Source organism: Aptenodytes patagonicus, chromosome 21, assembly GCF_965638725.1.
Source record: "Aptenodytes patagonicus chromosome 21, bAptPat1.pri.cur, whole genome shotgun sequence".
In the NCBI taxonomy this organism is placed as follows: domain Eukaryota; kingdom Metazoa; phylum Chordata; class Aves; order Sphenisciformes; family Spheniscidae; genus Aptenodytes; species Aptenodytes patagonicus.
In genome coordinates, this window is record NC_134969.1 from 7,443,526 (window position 1) to 7,461,498 (window position 17,973).

Consider the following 17,973-nt stretch of genomic DNA (forward strand, 5'->3'; position numbering starts at 1 on the left):
GGGCTGAGGTGGCTGCATGGTCCTCGGTGTGGACCGACAAGCAGCACTGGGAGCATTGGGCTCAGTGGCCGGTCCAACCGGACGGGTGGCCCAGAGGCTCAGCCCTCCACCGCGGGGATGCCCAGCGAGCCCGAGGAGGGGGGGGAACTCGCGTTCCACCATCCCCACAACACCCTGCTGTCCCTGCCAGCCTGGCTGCTGGAGGAGATGCCAGCAGTCCCCCGGGTGGCACGGCCACCACCAGCACATGGGGCTGTGACTGGAAAGTGCTTGGGGACCTCGGAGAGTGAGCAAGTGCCACCACTCACAGCATTGCAAGGCTTTCCCACTGGACTCCGAGCAGGATCTGGCACCCTGGCACGCAGAGCCCATCCCCAACACTGTTCCTCAGGGACCTCGGCAGCCCCAAGGCTGGGCGCAGAACTGGCACAGCCCCGCAAACGCCCGTCTCTTCTGTACCCCGGGGCTGGCCCCGGCCGCAGCCTCCTCCCAATCCCGCAGGAGAAGAGCCAGACTCCCCGGGAGACACAAAGGCTGCCCCGGGGAGGGCGAGGGTGTCTGCCAGCGCCAGGCTGCCCAACCGCAGGGCTGCGGGGAAGGGGATGCGCCTTCCAGGGGGGCATGCAGAGCCCGGCCAGGGGGTACCGGCATGGGATGGGCGAGCAAAGGGGGGGTTGGGGAGGGGAGGGGCGTTGAACTTTTGAACCAGCAGGCAGGAGATCAGTGCATTACCTTAACGCAAGTTAAAAATAACCGTCTCGTCTCTTGAAATGAGCCTGTCTGCAATTACAGCTTGGCATGTCTGCTCCGGAGCGTCCCCGGGCTGGCACCGCGCCAGGTGGCAGGCGGCTCCGAACAACACTCGCCTTTCTTCTCTTTCTTGGGGTTGGCTTTTTTTCTTTGTTTTTTGGTTTTGGGGTTTTTTTTTTCCCTTCCCAGCAAATCAAAGGTGGCTGCTCGGCACCCTGGCTCGGGCTCCCCCACCCACCGAGCCACAGCCGTGTCTTCAAAAGCACCCAGCCCCTGGGGTACCCACCGCCCCACAGCAAGGCCATGTTGTCCCCCCGGTCCCCAAGGACAGGGGGACGCTGCCACCAGCCCATGCTCACAGGAGGGCCATGCAGCGGCGCGAGCCAGCCCAAGGCGTGTTCAAGGGTCCTTCCCTGCGCTGCCCTTGCACACCCGATGCGCATCTGACTGCAACGTGCGGGTGCGAGCGCACGTGGGAGCACACGTGGCGAGCCCGGCGCACGTGCGCCGCGTGTGCACGCGCCGCGCCCCGAATGCACACCCACAGGCGTGCGAGGGGACACGTGCAAATTCAGATGTGTGTGCACAGGTGGCGGATGCCCTGCGGCATCGCCGCCTGCAGCTCCCCGTGCTCTGCCCAGCCCCACGGGCAGGCGCAGGCAAGGGTTTGCCCGCACCAGGGTATCCAGGCGGCGGAGCCAAACCCCCGCATGCCCCCATCGCCAGCACCCAGGGCTGTTTGGGAAACCTCCTCTGCCCCGCGGGCCCCAGGGGAGCAGGGAGCCGGGCTGCATCGCTGCTGCATCCCTGGCTCGGAGGGTACAAAGGGCCATCAACCCCGGCACCCGTGCCCAGAGAGCAAGCAGGCAGCAAAGCCTGGAAGCCTCCCTGCTGCTGAGCTCTGGCGCAGCGCACAGCCCCGAGGGGCACAGCCGGGGGGTGCTGGTGAGGGGAAGGATGAGCCCCCTCCTGAAAAACTAGGAACCAGCCACACAGACCCCAACATCACCCCATCCTGCTGCTAACCCCTCTAGGGCAGCCCCCCGTGGCTGCCCCCCACCCGACAGGACAGCAGCAGTCCGGGGGGGGGGGGGGGGGGAGGGGGGCTGGACCACCCACAGCCAGAACCGTAGCAGGCGACAGCTCAGGATGCTTCAGGATGCTGGAGCATCCCCACTGGGAGGGAAGGGACCAGGCAGCTTTGGGGGTCCCCACGCCCCCTCCCAGCGCCGGCTGCCTCCTCCTCCTCCTCCCCGCAGCGGGTGAAAGCAAGCTTTGTGACGGGGCTTTCAGTTCTCCTGGCTGGCGCCTGGCCAAGGCACCACATAATAATGAACAGATGCTGTCCAAAATGAGCTTCAGCGGCAGACAGGCGAGCCTCTCCGCGTGTCCTTCCATAACCCAAAGTGCCTTTCACCTCGGCACTAATCAGGCACCTTCAGCAGGAGAGAGGAGCCGACGGGAAGCGTCGGGCTAATTAAAAGTAATGCGATCGGGGAGAGGCGAGCCCACCGCCGGTGGGTGCGGGAGGGCAGGGGGGAAGGCAGCTGCCTCCCCGCAGGCAGGGCCAGGGTGCAGTGGGGTGGCAAGGGGGAGACCCCATACCCAGCTCCAGAGCAGCCCCACGGGAGACCCAAGGGCACGGTGACACCATGGCTTGGGGTGGAACCTGGGGATGGAGGGGGCAGCCTGAGGCTGGGGGTCCAACCGTGCCTGGGCCCCGCTGTGGCAGTGGGGAGGGGAGATTCATCCCCTTCCTGCGTGCTCCCTCTGCGACGACACGGTGGTGACAGGGGTCTAACCCTGCTCCCGAAGCCCAGGGGACCTCCCGCTGCCAGCAGCATCCCAGTGAGGATCCCACCGGCATGGGAAACCGGGCCAAGGAGCTCCAGATCGCTCCCACATCACACCTGGCCCGACCCACTGGGGGCATGGCATCCCTGCAAAATATTTACGAGGCTTTTTAAGTACAAAGCCAAGCACCAGGAAATTCATTTCCCAGCCCAGGATGCTGTTCCTCCCATCACAGCACCGGGCAAGCAGGAGGGAGGGATGCGCACCGGGACCCGCGCGCAGGGACGGGCGGAGATAACGCTGGGCTGCGAGCGCTCTTCTAGTCCGCAGGATCTTAACTGTAGTTTATATTCCAGCGGTTATTAAAAATAAAGGGGGGGGTGCAGTGGGGAAGCTAAGAGCAGAGCAAGCTGTTCATTTGGAGCCTTTCCCTTGGGTTTAATAAAGCCCCACTCACTGCTGTAGTATCATTTTTATGCTATCATAAAGCCGGACCATTTAGCAGGTTTGTGTTACTTCAGCAGTTAGCGCTGCATGAAAAGCGATTCCAGAAGAAGGGGTTGGGGGGGGAAATTAGAAGGAAGATGAAAACCTCCAAAAGGAGAGAGAAAAATGAGGCGGGAAGGAGGAGAGGAGCCCAGGGGATTCCTCACAGCCATGCCACCAGCGGCACCGAAGCACATCACGGCAGCTCGGGGGGAAGCAAGCGGTGTGTGAAGTTGGGGACAGGCGAGGAGTGCCCCCGCTCTAGCCCTGGGATGCTGAAGGGTCGGGTACCCCAGCCCAGCATCCCGGGGGGACCCCACCTGTACTGCAAGAAAGGGTGGAGGGGTCCCCGCGCGTTGGGGGGGGACCCCGGGGGCATTGCACCTGTGGGGATTGGAGAGCCGGGGCAGCTTATCCGGGAGCTGTTTGGGGGATGAAGCAGAGGGGTTTCCCTGAGGTGAAGGAGCTCCTGCTCGGCCCTGGGACGGCTGGGCTCTCCCGGCCCCTCTACTCCCGGCCGCAGGCAGCTCTCCAGGGAGCACCACTGGGCTCTCCGTGCTGCTGGAAAAATCTCCATATATGGAGAGGATGGGGATACGTGAGCCGAGCCGAGCCGAGCCAAACCGCCCCACGGGAGCCCTGACCGGGCAGCCCCCGCACTCAGCCCGGTGCCCTGGGGCCGTGCCCTCCACCGAGCCCCCCGGGGCTGGGTAGCACACACTGCTAATCCTAGTGCAAACGGGAGTGAGCCCGCTGCGCGCCCCCAAAGCCATGTCACCCACAGAGCCGTGTCACCCCATCCTCCCCATAACTCCCCCCTTGGCCGCTCTGCCACCCCCCCGTGGCACCACCCGCTCCCTCACTGGCACCCAAGCTGCCCTCTGCAAGGGGAAAGTTGTCCCTGTTAGTCCCAGGCGCTCTCCAGCTGCACAGGGCAACGTCCCAAGCAGATGCACTAGCCCCCGTCCAAGAGGGGAAGGGCAGGGGCTCGGGCAGGGGGTGGCATCAGTGACAGAGCACGCAGAGCTGGGAGCAGCTCCCCTAAAAGATGCTCTTGCCGTGTCCATACAACGCCTGGTGGGGTTGTGCTCTGGGCCAAGGCCATGGCTCTGCCTCCCTTCGCTAGCACAGAGATGGGGACGTCCCTCGGGGGTCTCCATGCCCAGCGAGGAGGTGAAGCACGCCAGTACACCCTGACCCCACGGGCAGCACGGGGGCACTCAGACCATGCTCCCAACCAAACACCCTTTCCACCCCTTTTTCTCCCTAATTCATTTCCATCCTGCCCTGCAAGGGGAAGGTGGCACTTGGGTGGATGGAGGGGGTGTCTCTGCATGGCAGCCCCCCGCCCCGAGCCCGCAGCGCTCCCAGCTCCCGTGGGCCAGCAGGACCCTGCAGCCCCGGTCCCCCACACTGGGAGCAGCCGCCACGCTACCGACCCAGGGATATAAAGGAGGAGGAGGTGTAGGGGAGGGCTGGGAAATTAAGGTTTTCAGCACTGTCAGAGCTGCATCAAACAGGCATCCACCAGCTGATTGCTTGATTGTTATATTTTGGATGTCAAACCGGAGCAAGCAGAAACCTTTAAAATGCATCAGTGCCGCTGCCTTTTTGACGGAGGGTGTTGGTTTCCCATTAACAAGTGGAAAGCATGAGCTGGAGCAGAAAACTTCAAGCGCTTTGGAATTGGTAAAATAACAACTCCCTAATTAAGCAGAACTGTCAGTCAACAGGCGCCTGCTGCCCTGCATCGGGAAGCAGCAGCAGCTCCCAGTGCACGAGCCCAACGTGCCGGCCCAGCCCGCTGCGGCATGGGGAGCCCCAGGGAATGCACAGCCCAGGGGGGCAGCGGCCAGAGCATCCCCCCTCTCCCCGTTAGACAGGGCTGGGTCCTGGTCCTGATGCTGAGCACGGCCGAGGTGTTTAGATACCGTGCCTCAGTTTACTTCGCCATAAAACCATGTAATGCAGCCCACAGCTTGGTGGGGAAGGAGAGGCCTGACCCCAAAATGCACCCTATGCCCTCACCCTTCCCCTCCGAGAGATAACTAACCAGCCTGGGGAAACACATCCCCGACGGACTCATTGGACACCACAGCCAGGTGCGAGCGCAGCGTCCCCACGGCCGGCTGGATGCGGGAAGGGGTCCTGCCGGGGAAGTCCCCCCAGTGCCAGAGCCGGGGGGGGGGGGTTGGAGAAGTCCTGCCAGACCGGCAGCAGCGCAGCCAGCGCCCCGTGGGGATGTCGTGCCCTCCACCGTCCCACTCTTCCCAGCGCAGGGAGGCTGCGAAGGAGCTAATTAAAGGAGCAGCCCATTACCCGAGACCCCCCTCCGACACCGCTGTGCTGGGTAATGAAACGCTTTAAATCCTCCATGCTTCTCCCGGGCCTGGGGCAGGAGGGACGTGGCATCTCCAGGGTCTCTTTAATAAGCCGCCAGCAGCTCGTTACTACAAAATTGACTGCCCAGCGCTCCAGGTGCTCCCGCAGCACAAGGAGCTGCCAGCCTGCCCCGGGGAGGGATGCGAGGGGGCACCCAGGGGGTCCAGGGCAGGGGCCAGCCAGGAGGGACACGGGGCTGTGCGGAAGGCGTTTAACCCCTGGCACGCTGGTGTCTAACGAGACTGCCAAGCAAAGGGGGCCTCTGCGCGCCGCTTCTCTCCCCGGGCTGTTGCCAGCCCTCACACCGCCCGCCCCAGCTGGGGATCAGGCACCTGCAGCATCAGGACAGGCCCCAGGGTACCCTGCCCTGCCCGGCCCGGTGTGCAGCAGGTCAGGCAGGGCGTTTCGCTGGGCAGCCCTCAGCCCTCCCATCTGCCCTGCGACCGGCCGAGCACCGGGCTGGGCTGGGAGGTTTAAGCCACAGTGCCAACGTGGGTGCAAGGGGGGCTGTCAGGAGGGAGCAGGCAGCAGCGGTGCAGCCCAGGCAGCAGAGCCACCTGCCCACAGCCCAGGGGAAGAGAGGCAGAGCCACGGCGGGTCCGCTCCGACCCGGAGATGGGCCAGGAAAGTGGAGCGCATCCCATCCCAGGGTGCACCCAGGTGAGCCCACCCGAGTCAGCAGCCCCTGCAAATGCCCCTTCATGCCCAACAGCAGCTGGACCCTGAGCCTGTCCCTCCCCCCCTGCACATCACGCCTCATGAAGCCTCCGGGGACGCAGCCCCCTTGAGAAAGCCACCAAACCCCACGCCGAGTGATGGGGCTCCATTGGTAGCAACCCAGGCAGTGCCGGTACAGGGACACAGGCCAGGCACCATCCCTACCCCAAGGGACAAGAGACGCCAGGAAGGGCGTGGGGGGCAAGGGACAGGGCTGAAAAACCCGCGTTGCTCCCACACGCTCCCTGGTGGAGGCTTTGCTGGGAGAGGGTGTTGGCCCCCCCCGTGCCTCTGGGACACATCAGGGGACCCCCCCCCCGGGTGACAGTTGACACAGGGAAAGGCCACTCCTGCTTTCCCAGGAGGATGCCCTCGAGGGTCGCCTCTGCCAGGATTGATGCGGGCAGGCAACGCTGCCGTCACAGCCTGTCCTCACCCAGGGGCCAAAGCCAGCGCTGGCGTAGGCGGGACGGGAAGCCTGTGCCACCTTGCACACCCACACAGACACACCCGCGCGTTGCCACTGTCCCCTGTGCAAGCCCTGGCACGCCCAGAGAGGACACGGGTCACTCCTCCGTCCCATGCAAGCTGCAGGTGGATCAAACCCCAGCGCTCGCCTGTGACAAGGACGGCCGCTGGCCCAGCCGTCCCCGGCCGGGGTCCGTCCCACCCGGGGAGGGCTTTGCTCAATGGCTTTGGCTCGCATGCCAGCACCGGGAGACACGAGCATCCCCCTTCCCCGCTCCCGCCCAGCCGTGGCTGGGCACATAAACTTGCTCACGGCTCCGTCCCCTCACCCTCACTCCCCAGGCTGCCCTTCAGGGACACCTGGCCGGGGGGGGGGGGGGGGGGGTCCCAAGCATCACACACACCCGGTGACACACACGGCTGCCCGGGAATCCCTTCGCTCCTCATCCCAGCCCTCCCGGCCACCGGTCCAGAGCCCCAACAAACATCCCCGCCGTGTCCCCAGACCCCATCAGTGCATGCCCCCCACTGTCCCCAACAGGTGCGAACCTTGGGGAGACCCTTCTCCCACAGCAAGTGCCCAAGGCCATGCAGGTCTCGCCCCAGGTGGAGGTTTGAGAGGCCCCCACGCAACCGCCGCCTCTGCAGCCCCCGACACCCTCCCCCAGTGAATCTCCACACCGGGTGGACACCGGCTACCCGCTGCCCACCCATCACGAGCGGGGCAAGGCAGAGAGGATGCCCAGCCTCCACGCAACACCAGCTCCCACGGCCCGGCCGCAGGTGCCACAGACAGAGTCTGGCCTCCCTGCCCCAAAAGAGCCCTGTTTGCAACCAAGAAGGACCCCCTCAGGCGGGCCGGGTCCGGCCACCTCCGACGGAGCCAGGGCACGCCGTGCCAAGACCGCAGGCTGGTTTTAGAGCCCCCGAAGCCTCGTTGCACACTAATCACACTGGAGGTGACAGGGCTTAGGGGAGGGCTTAAGAGAAACCGTCTCCTTTTTACTGACACCATCTGGACACAGGCAATCTCTTTCCCCCTTCCCAGGGTGGAACCGGGAGAGCGCCAGCCAGAGGGGCAGGGGCCCGTGTGAACCCCCCCCAGGACCCGGCACCCTCCATGCCCTCGCCCAGTGCCGGGATAGTCGGTGCGATGCAGCCCCAGCTGGCACCGAGCAAGAGGGGGATTTGCTGCCCGCGCCAGGGATTTCTAACAAGCCCATGGTGCCAGCCGGGAGCAGAGCCGGGGAAAGCCAGCGTGGAGCCGTGGGGGCCGTGTGCCGCCTGCGTGCCCCCCCGGGACGGGGATGCGGCCCCGGGGAAGGCAGGGGCTGAGACGGGGGAGACGCACTGGGTAAAAGTGCGTGTTTTTTACCCAGAACTGTGTAAAAGCCAGCTCGGAGACACCTGTTTGGGGACAGCCCTCCCTCCGGCTGTCCTCCCGGGCACACCGCCGGTACTCGGGGACCTGGCACGGCTGGGGTGCCCGCAGGCAGGGACAGGCAGAGCCGTGGCGGCGGGATTGTCGTTCGCCGTACCCCGGTGCTCGCAGGCCAGCGGGAGAGCCAGCCGCGACCACCCTCCCAACGCCATCCCCCTCTCCCTGACCTCCCCGGGAAGGATGGCGGCACAGCGCTCCGGCTCTGCCGTGCCACCCGGCCCGAGGCCAGCGGGTGAACCGGGGACAGGCTCACCCCGACTCCAGTGTGCAACGCTGCGAGGCACCGGCTCTCCCCAAAACTTGACCAAGCCCTTATCCCCCCAACCACGAGGAAAGCGGGGATCCCCCCAGCCCCGCAGCCAGGGGCAAGCTCCGGCTGCCCCAGGGGAAGCATCCAGCGTCCGATGCACCTTCGGGAGCAGGGGGGAAAGTTGCGCTGGGGTTCGGGTCGGGGAGGGGGGGGGGTGTCAGGTACCTTCCAGCCGGCGGAGCTGTTGCTGTCTCCTTTATCCTTAAAGTAGGGGACGTATCGCACCATCCAGTCGTAGATCTGCGAGAGGGTGAGGCGCTTCTCCGGCGAGCTCTCGATGGCTTTGGTGATGAGGTCGGCGTAGGAGAGGTTGCCCCAGGCGTTCCTCCGGGAGGTCTTGGCCTTGCGGAGCTGCCCGACGTCCGCGCCGGGGGGCGGCAGGGAGGCGGCGGCGGCGGCTCTGCGCTCCGCCGGGGCCGCCGCGTTCTCGGCTCCCTCCCCGCCGCCGGCCGCCAGCGCCGGGGGTCCTCCCGCCGCGCCCCCATCCTCCTCCTCCGCCGCGAAGTCGGGGTGGGGGAGAGGCCAAGTGCAGGACCGGGGCCGGCTCTGCGGCTCGAAATCCGGGTCGATCTCCACCTGATGCGCCTGGAGCTTTTCTTCCATGGTCCCCTCCCCGCCGCTCCCCCCCCCCTCCGAACAACCCCCTCCCCGGAGTTACGGTCCGTTTCCACCCCAAAAAAAAACCCAAACAAAAAAAAAAACCAAAAACACGAGAGGGAGAGGAGTGCGAAGAAGGGCTCCAAGCTCGGATGGAGGGGGAGAAGGGAAGGAGGAGCCGCTCCGTGCGCCCGGGTCCTGGAGGGGCGCAGGCGGCGGGGGTGCAGCCCGAAGTCCGGCGGAGCTCTAGGAGGCGGCTCTGCCCGGCTCCGCGCCGGGAAACGGGAGGCTACCGGGAGAGACGAGCCGGGGGGGATGCTGCATATTCATCGGTCGCCTCTCCGGCCCCGGGCGAGACGGGGGGGTTGGTTTTTGGTTTGGTTTTTTGTTGTTTTTTGTTTTTTTTTTTTTACCAGCCGCGGAGCTCCGGAGTCGTTCCCGGCACAATAGGCAGCGGGGCGGCTGCGGGCAGGCAGAGCGCGGGGGCTGCCGCATCCATCGGCGGAGGCTGCACCGGGCTGGCGGCGCGGTCAGGCAGCAACAGATGAACCGGAGCGACCGGCGGCGGGCGGCATCCTCGGCCGGGGACCGGCGTACTCCGGAGCCGGGCGGCGGGGCACCTGGGCGGGGAGAAGCGGGACGGATGGGGGCGGGGGGAGCCTTTGGCACGGCGGGCGCGCAGCCTCCCCCCGGGCGGCTCGGGGCCGCGGCGGGCGGCCCGGCGCTAAGTCCGGCGGCGCGGCGGAGCCATGCTGGCGGGCGGCACGCACCTGACAGCGCCGGGCGAGGGCGGCGGCGGGCGGGCGGGCGGGCGGCGGGCGGCTCCCCGCCCCTACGCCCCCCCGCTCCGTTTCAGCGGCCGCGCACCTGCCCGCCGCCGCCGCCGCCGCCGCGCTGCCGCCACGGCGCGGGCGGGCCACATGCTGGGGCGGCCGCCGCTCGCTCGCTCGCTCGCTCCCTCCTTCCCTCCCTCCGCCGTGCCCGTCCCCGAATGCGGGCGCCGCCGTGACACAGGGGGAGGGCCCGGAGGGGCGGGGGGAGGGCGGGGGAGGGGAGTGCTCCAGCGCCGCAACGGGGCAGCGGCGGGGCGGGACGGAGCGGAGCGGAGCGCCCCGGCACCGCGCTCCCCGCCCCGGGCCGCGGACCCCCGCCGGCGGCGGCGGCCCCACGTGCGCCCCGGGCGCCCCCCATTGTTGCCCCGAGCCGCCGCCGCCGCCTCATTGGCGGGAGGTGCCCGGCGGACACGCCCCCCCCGCCCGCCTATTGGCGCGGCGCCGGCGGGACGCTCCGCGGAGGGGGGGGGGGGGGGGGGGATGGGGCGGGGGAGCGGACCCTCCCCGCGGGTGACGTCAGGGGTGCCGGCCGCATCCGCGCGTCGCCCCGGGCAACGCCGCCGCCGCCGCCGCCGGGCGGCGGGACACGCCCCTTTACTACGGGTCACGCCCCCTCGCCCACCGCGGCCGCGCCCCCGCCGGCGCGGTCGGGGGAGACCCCCGCCAGCGGGCCCCGCCCCCACGCCGCACAGCCCCGCCCCCTGCCTGGAGGACACGCCCCCTCCGCGCAAGCCCCGCCCCGCCGCCCACGCCCCGGGGCGGCTGCGCCCTCGTGGGGTCGGCCGTCCCCGTGGGGTCGGCCCCGCCCCGCCCGCTCGCAGCCCCCCGGCCCCCGCCCGGGGTCCCAGCCCGCTCCCCGCCCCCTCCCCGGCAGCCCGGGCCCCCGGCGGGGCCGGTGACCCCCCGATGATGTCACCACAGGGGTATGCGGTGGCAGGGAGGTCAGACCCGCGAAGCCCACCGGGGCTGGGGCGGGAGCTTGCAGCACCCCCCCCCCCCCCCCGCCCCGCTCCGTGCTGGGCCCGGCGAGGCAGGAGGCGGGAGGGCTTCGGGGGAGGCAGGCGGGCGGCTGGGCGCACCGGCGCCTGCCTTTCCTCCCGCCCCAGAGGCGCTGGGGGTGCTGCCCTGCCCGCCTGCACGCACCCCCTGCGCCCTGCGGCAGGGCGCGCCCCCCCCCCCTCGCACCCACGAGGGTGCAAACGTCTCCACTTGCGTGCACTCACCCTGCACCCACCGGGGACACACTCCTGGCTCCGGCACCCGCTGGGGACGCATGCCTGGCCCCTGACACCCCCCCACCCCCCACCCCCCGCCTGCGCCACACTAGGACGCACCCCTCCTCGTGCACCCACTGGGGACACACACCTGCCCCTGCGCCCACTGGGGACAGGGGTGTCCGCAGCAGCTGTGTCCCCCCCACCCTTGCCCCCTACCCGCCACGTACACGCGCCGCATCCCCCCCAGGGGCACGGGTGCCTGCCTGCCCCAGGCTGCCTGCTCTGACCGTCCCCACTGCGGACCCATCCCCGCCGTGCCTCGCCGGCCCTGGGGACGCTGGCGCCGAGCACCCCGGATCGCTCTGGGGCTCTGTCACCCTTGCCGCCCCCGGCTGTGCCTGTAACAGCGTCTTTAATGCCACAGTCGCATGCGATACTTCTCCTGCAGTCCCATTCATTGTCCAAGGGGACAGGCTGAGGCTACCCAAGCAGCTGTGAAACCGACGGTTCCAGCCTTGAAGTGCTTGGCCTGACAGCTCTAATAATATAATAAAGTATAATATAATCTAATAAATATAATATAATATAATATAATATAAATATAATACAATATACAGGAGGGACTTGACAAGCGCTCTGTTTCACACAACCCGCAAGCGGTGGCGGTGGCTGCAGATGCCCCAGCCGTCCCTGGAGGCACATCCCAGCTAGCTGGGGTCTGAGGTGTTGCGTCCCCCGACCCCCCCGCCACGCGGACGGGGACCTGCTGGCCAAGCCCCACGTCTACTGGTTCAGCTGGTCCGGGCGGGCTGAGCCAGGCTGGCACCAGATGTGCCCTGGCCAGCCTGGCTGCGGCCGCACGGGGTGCGTGGTGCCGGAGCACCCTCGGGACGGACCTGACCCCAAACCCCCCCCGACCCTACAGACCCCAGGGTGGAGCCAGCCTCCACATCTCCCTGTGCCTCCCTCCTCCCCGGAGCATTTCTCCTGGGATCTATCCCAAATTTCCCTTGCTACAGTTTACACCCACGGTCTCCTTCCCCTACACCGAGGGCCTGGAGGCAGGATCGTTCCCTCCTCTCTCAGCAGCCTTTTGCCCACTTGGAGCCCGGCGGTGTTTCTTCCCTCAGTCTTGCCTTTATTAGTCAAAACCCTCCCACATTTCTCACCCGCTCTTCCAGCCTTGTTTTTCCAGCCCCGGCTCAGCTCCCTGGTGCAGAGCCGAGCAGGAGGGTCCCAGCCTGCACAACCCTTCCCCTGCTGCTCCCGTGGGTGCCTCTCCCGCCATGGCGCCGCTCGGTTTCTCCAGCAGCATTTCTCCTCCTCCGCTGCAGCGGGTGCATCTCCCTGTGATCGCCCTGAGCCACCTCACCCCTTGGGTGACGGCGCTCAGACCTCCCTGCCCGCACTGCCAGGTCACCGCAGTGCTTTATGAGTACCTAATGCTGCAGAAACATGCTGGTCTTGCTCGCCTGGTGCCTCAGTTTCCCCACCTGTAAAGCAGTATTTACCCTTGCAGACAAGGATGGCTGCTTGTGGTGAAGGTGGCAGGCAGGTGTTGGATGGCTTCGTGGCTCCTTGCACCTAAAAGCAACCAAAGCCGCCCAGTACTCCCATCCCTGGCTTACCTGGGTTCTCATCCCTGGCCCCCTCGCTTGGCCCCGAGGGTGCAGAGCAGCAGGTTTCTGGGTGCATGTAGCCCCAACCAAGGTACCCATATGTCTGGGATGCAGAGAGGTGGGTGTTCAGCCCTCTACCCTGCAGCAGCAGCGCGGTGCTGGCTTCCAGCATCACCTTCCCGAGCACCTGGTTAATTATCACTTAACCGCCTGGCACCAGGCAGGAGCATCTCTATTAAGCCAGATGCACGCTGCCACCGTCCCCGTTAAGCAGCAGGCCTTGCTGCTCATCCGTCGCTTTATGGTAAGAGGCAGTCTCGGGAGCAGAGCTGGGGGACACCGAGCTGCCTCACCTCTCCCTCACACCCCGGGGTGCCCGCTGGTCCCGGCTGCCCCATACCAGATGCCAGGTGCCTGCCGCGCTGTATGGTCATGCCTGGGGAAGCAGGGGGGAGTCTGCGGGGTAAGCGTGCAGATTTCAGAGATTTTTATTAGTCAAAACCCTCCCACATCTCTCACCTGTTCCTCCAGCCCTGTTTTTCCAGCGGCTGGGGTGAGCACCAGAGCAGCGGGTCTGGGGGGGAAGAGCAGAGCAAAGCCCGGCTGGGTGGCAGGAGCAGCAGGGAAGGGGTGATGGGGGTGGCTGGGGCTGCGGGGTCCGGGCACACATCTCTCTCCAACCTCCTTCCCACAGCCAGTGCAGCCGTCGCCTGGTGCAACTCCCTGCTCTGTCCTTTCCCTGCCAGCTTCCAGAAGCGTCTGGGCAAAGGCGTCCCGTGGGGGTGCAGTGCTCCCCTCCCCTCTTCCCAGCTGGCCGGGAAACGGGGCTCCTCTGGCCCTCGGGCTCCAGGACAGGAGCCAGTTTGCTCTTGGTGATGATGATGCCACTCAACACCTTGGTTTGCCATGTGAAGCTCACGCTTCGGGAGAGGGAGGGAAGGGGTGCCTTACACAGATGTGTCCAGCTTCAGTAAGGTGCCCGGCACCTCCAGGGTGGGAAGAATGAGGCTGAAAGGGAAAACGTGAGCTCAGTGGGGATGGAGTGAGCAGGACCGGCTCTGCCACGCACGTGTGAGCTGCTCCTTGCAAGTGAGGGTGGCAGCGAGGGGGGTTGTAGCTGCCCTGTCCCAGCACTGCCCCCCAGAAAGCACTAGATCTGTGCCCACCATCAGTGGATGGATACTCTAGTGCCTGGGGACTGGTGGATGCTCTAGTGCCTTGGCTGCTGCAAGCTACCTGCAAAACTGGTCTGAATGGTCTCAGAACGATCTCAGAATGATCTGAACAGGAGGACCTCCAGCATGCACCACGCTGGGCCCCACAGCATCTGCTCCCCAGGGCAAATCCTCCTTGTGACAGGGGAATTGAGATGGTGGGGCTTGGGCAGAGCTGGGGCAGGGGCAGACCCACCGACAGGAGGCATGAAGGGAGAGTGGCCAGTTGTGGGATGAGGAGGAGGAGCAAGAGGAGAAGGAGGAGGAGGAGGAGGGCTGCTGCTCCAGGCATCTCCTCACCGACTGGATCCTGGGCAGGGCTGTGCAGCCTGAGCCCTTGCTCCACCATCTCCCCTGCAGCTCTGGGCAGAGCCACGGCTTGGTGTCCTTGCCCAGTGCTGGCATCACCTCCTGTCCTACCAGGCCAGCAGGACCTCCACCTTTCTTCCACCTGAATGATTCCCGCGACAGCCCATGCAGACACCCTCTGCCCCCTTTCCCCCCCAGATTTTCACCTGAGGGCTATTTTGAAGCCCCCATCTCCTTCACCATCCCTGCTGGGGGGTGCCCAGCAGCTCCAGGGTCCAGAGCAGAGCCTCACGGGTGGTGATGGAGCTGTGGGAGCCAGCGCAGGAGCCGAGGAGGGACCACACTGGGCAGAGCCCCACTAGAAGGCAGATGGAGATATCTGCCCACGCTAAAAAACACCAGCAGGCTCCAAGGACTGTATTTGTGACCGATTTGTCTTGCCGCCAATGAAAAATCCAGCTTTCGGCATCGCAACAAAGGGTACCCGGCTGCAAGGGCACTCCCCTGGCACCGCGGTCTGGCCGGGTGAGAGGAGAGCAAGCGGCAGCCGTGGAGAAGGGAGCACCTCCCGGGTGCCCATCGCACCCCACAGCCCATCACCCTCACCTCAGGCCACCCCACCAGCCCCCCAGTCCCGACGGGAATCAGCGGACAAGATTTCCCACGGGCGTCTGCAGAGAGCCAGAGGGGAAAGTACCAAGAAATCCCAGCAGCGTTCAAGGCGTCTGCTCTGCACTGAGAGGGAAAGCCACACGTGCGGCACGTCCTATGAAATGAAAATTCACCCGAATGCTAATTCGGGCCTTTGAAACGCCACGTGTGACAATCCAGCGTCGTCTCCTCGCAGAGCGCCTGGATGTCACGGCGCAAAAGGATCTCAAGCAGCGCGTATTAAAAAATATTTTCATGGAACATAAAGTGGAAGTTAAGCGAATGAAATGATAAAGTCAAAATGAAATATTTTTACTTTCCTGAAATGAGCTTGGTGTTTTGACATGATCGGAATAAACATTTTGACACTGCTGAAACAAGAAAGTCAAAGTGATTCTGCTAGACTTCTTCCTGGAGAAAATGGCAGCAAAATCGACAAGTTCCCAGGGAAAGATCTGATTTCAATAAAACCCTGTTTTCTGATGGAAAACCATTCCAGACAATGTTTTCCTCCAGCCCTGTTCAGAGAGCAGGTTTCCAGGAGAGACCTGGGTCACCTACTTGCCAGGCACCCGAGTCATTTCCCGGAGCTGCAGCCGGGAGGGAAAGCTGCCTCCGTCCTGCCTGGGAAAGGGAGGGATGAGGAGGGTCCTGCCTGGGAAAGGGAGGGATGAGGAGGGTCCTGCCTGGGAAAGGGAGGGATGAGGAGGGATGGACACGCCCCTGTGCACCTCAGGGTTGGATTCTCCAGTGTCTCATAAGGGCTGATGCTGAGGCCTTGGGCGGGGAAAGGGGCACAGGCAGTCCAACAGCAGCAGGGTTTGTCCCCTCCTTCATGTCCATGTTCATGCTCACGATCATGTCAAACCAAGTGCATCATAGCGGGACTACATTTTCATACTTTTATTTGGGGAAATTTCAAGGATGACTGTTTTTAGTTGAAAACCAAAATCATTGCATTTTGAAGGGTTGGAGTTTTGCTGCAAAACCAAGCAGACACTTTAGGAATAGACTCATGTAGCATATAGCTCCATTTTTTATGTGATACGAGTTGGGTGGAAAATTTGTGACCAACCTTTGGTGTACACTATAGGTATTAAATTTTGCTCCAGCATGACGCTTAGGGAAAAATCTGTTCTTTAATAATAGTAATGCTTAATAATAGTTTTCAATGATAATTCTTGGTAGCAGTTCCATGTGCTTAAATATACCTTTGCTCGACAGAAAACAGTGTATGTCATGCAACAAGTTCATGAACCCTCTAATCTCACCTTCTGGCATAGCTACTATGGCCGAACACAAAGGCACTAAAATCTCTCCAGGCCAGTGCACTATTCCCTGTCTCCATGCCAAAAGGCTGCATCAGCTCCTCTGGGCTCAGCATCACCCTGACAGCTCACGGTCACTTGTCACAGTCCTCGTCTCCCCAGGCAGAGTCCCCCATCACCTAAGCGAGGACCATTTTGGCAAGAGACCTTAGCGGGACGTGGTCGGCTCCTAGCACTGGTGTCCCACGGGTGAGGGTATGAAACCCTTGCCAGAGACTCGTTTTTTGTGTGGATGCATCACTACACCGTTAGCGCCCGCGAGGTCGTCAGCGGGGCTGTGACAATCCTGACGGGAAGCATTTACCGGCAGCTGAGCTCCTTCGGGGAGCCCCCTCCACCTCCCAGGTCTGCACGGGGGGGAGCGTGCCCCACGTCCCTAGGCTCTGCTTTGCCCCGTGCCCTGCCAGGGCCCTGCTGACCTGGAGGAAATCGCCAGCATTGGCCACCTCCCCCAGCGTCTCTCCTTGTGGGTGCTGTCGGTGGCCAGCGTGGAGGTGAGCAAAAGGGCACCCCAGCCCCAGCACCCCTCCGGGCACTGCACCAGGGGGTCCCCAACAACCCTGTTGGGCTTCACCCTGCACGATGGCATCCGTGCCGGGGGCTTGGTTACCCCTGAATTTGCAAGACTGATTCCTCAGATGAAGATCAGTCACAGCTTCTTCAATAGCTTCAACCTCTATTTGCATTTAGAGGCGAAAACATTCCTCTTGGAGGATGCATGCTAATGCAGCATCCAGGAATCCCTGCATGATCGCTTCCTAGTTAGTCTCATCTGCCGTAGTGAACTGAAAACTGTTAAACACATTGAGTGTGTCAGACCAGATATTATCAGAAATAAGACTACCTTTCGCTGGCACCCATGGCTTGCAGACGCACAGCAAAGAGTTATTTAAATCTTTTCCAGCTGTCTCCCACGTTTCCAGAGAGGCTCAGCTCTGGCAGGTCTTTTAACCCTTCCCTTCCATTAGGTAATGTTATTTTGGTTTGCTCTTTCCTCTCCTGGGCTTCAGGAGTCACCGTTGGCCTTGCCCGGCTCCCCGCGGTCCAGTCACCCCTGCGGGCTCCTCTCCACCAGCATCAGAGACGTCTCCCACCAACCTCCACCTTGCTCACCCCGGCTGGAGATGGCGCTGGCAGCCCCGGATGCCCGCACCCCGCCCCCTCCCCTCCAATTTTGGACCCCCCAAACTTAACTCTGTGCTTCACATTTCAATTACAAACCCCAAAGCCTCTCGGCCGCCAGCCCGCGGCTGCCTCGTCCCTCCCCACCCCGGCTTGGCGCTCTCCCTACCGCCTCCTCCTCGGAGCAGGGCTGCGTGGCTGCCTTCCCAGAGCACATACTGAATACGCTGTTTCACGAGCCTGCCTTGGAGCAGGAGCAGGAACCAAGAGTAAAACCCCAGTTTGCACGGCCAGCGTGTTTGAGAAGGGCCATCTGGCTGGGCTCACAGTCCAAGCTGAATTAGCTGGATGGTTTTGAAGGTCACTGAGCAGGGGCTGAACACGCTTCCATATTTTCGCATATAAATACCTGCATTTCCAAGGGAGAGAGCAGGAGCACATGCCTGCAGGAAGGGTCCAGGGGCTACGCACGCCCTGCCTGTCGAAAGGGGAGGTGGGCAGGACCCTGGAGCAAAGAAACAGGGCTGTAGGAGCATGGGCACACACACATACATGCATGCACACACATGTGCATACAGACACTTGCTGACACACCCGTGTGTGCAATCTCATGTGCACACACGTGCATGCCACATGCACACATCCATACATGCACTCATACACATGTGCCCACACGCCTGTACATGTCCATGCACGTGCACACACACGTGCATGCACATGCACCGTGCAAACACA

The 17,973-nt window shown here is 64.1% G+C and overlaps 1 protein-coding gene across 1 annotated transcript in view; it reads right to left on the reverse strand.

The window, feature by feature from the left end:
* Nucleotides 1-8,951, reverse strand: part of FOXO6 (forkhead box O6) — a 40,053-nt gene extending 31,102 nt beyond the window's left edge. Inside the window, exon 1 of the mRNA XM_076357252.1 lies at nt 8,514-8,951. Coding sequence (XP_076213367.1) covers nt 8,514-8,951 — 438 coding nt within the window. The remainder of the gene's footprint in view (nt 1-8,513) is intronic.
* Between the last annotated feature and the right edge of the window lie 9,022 nt (nt 8,952-17,973).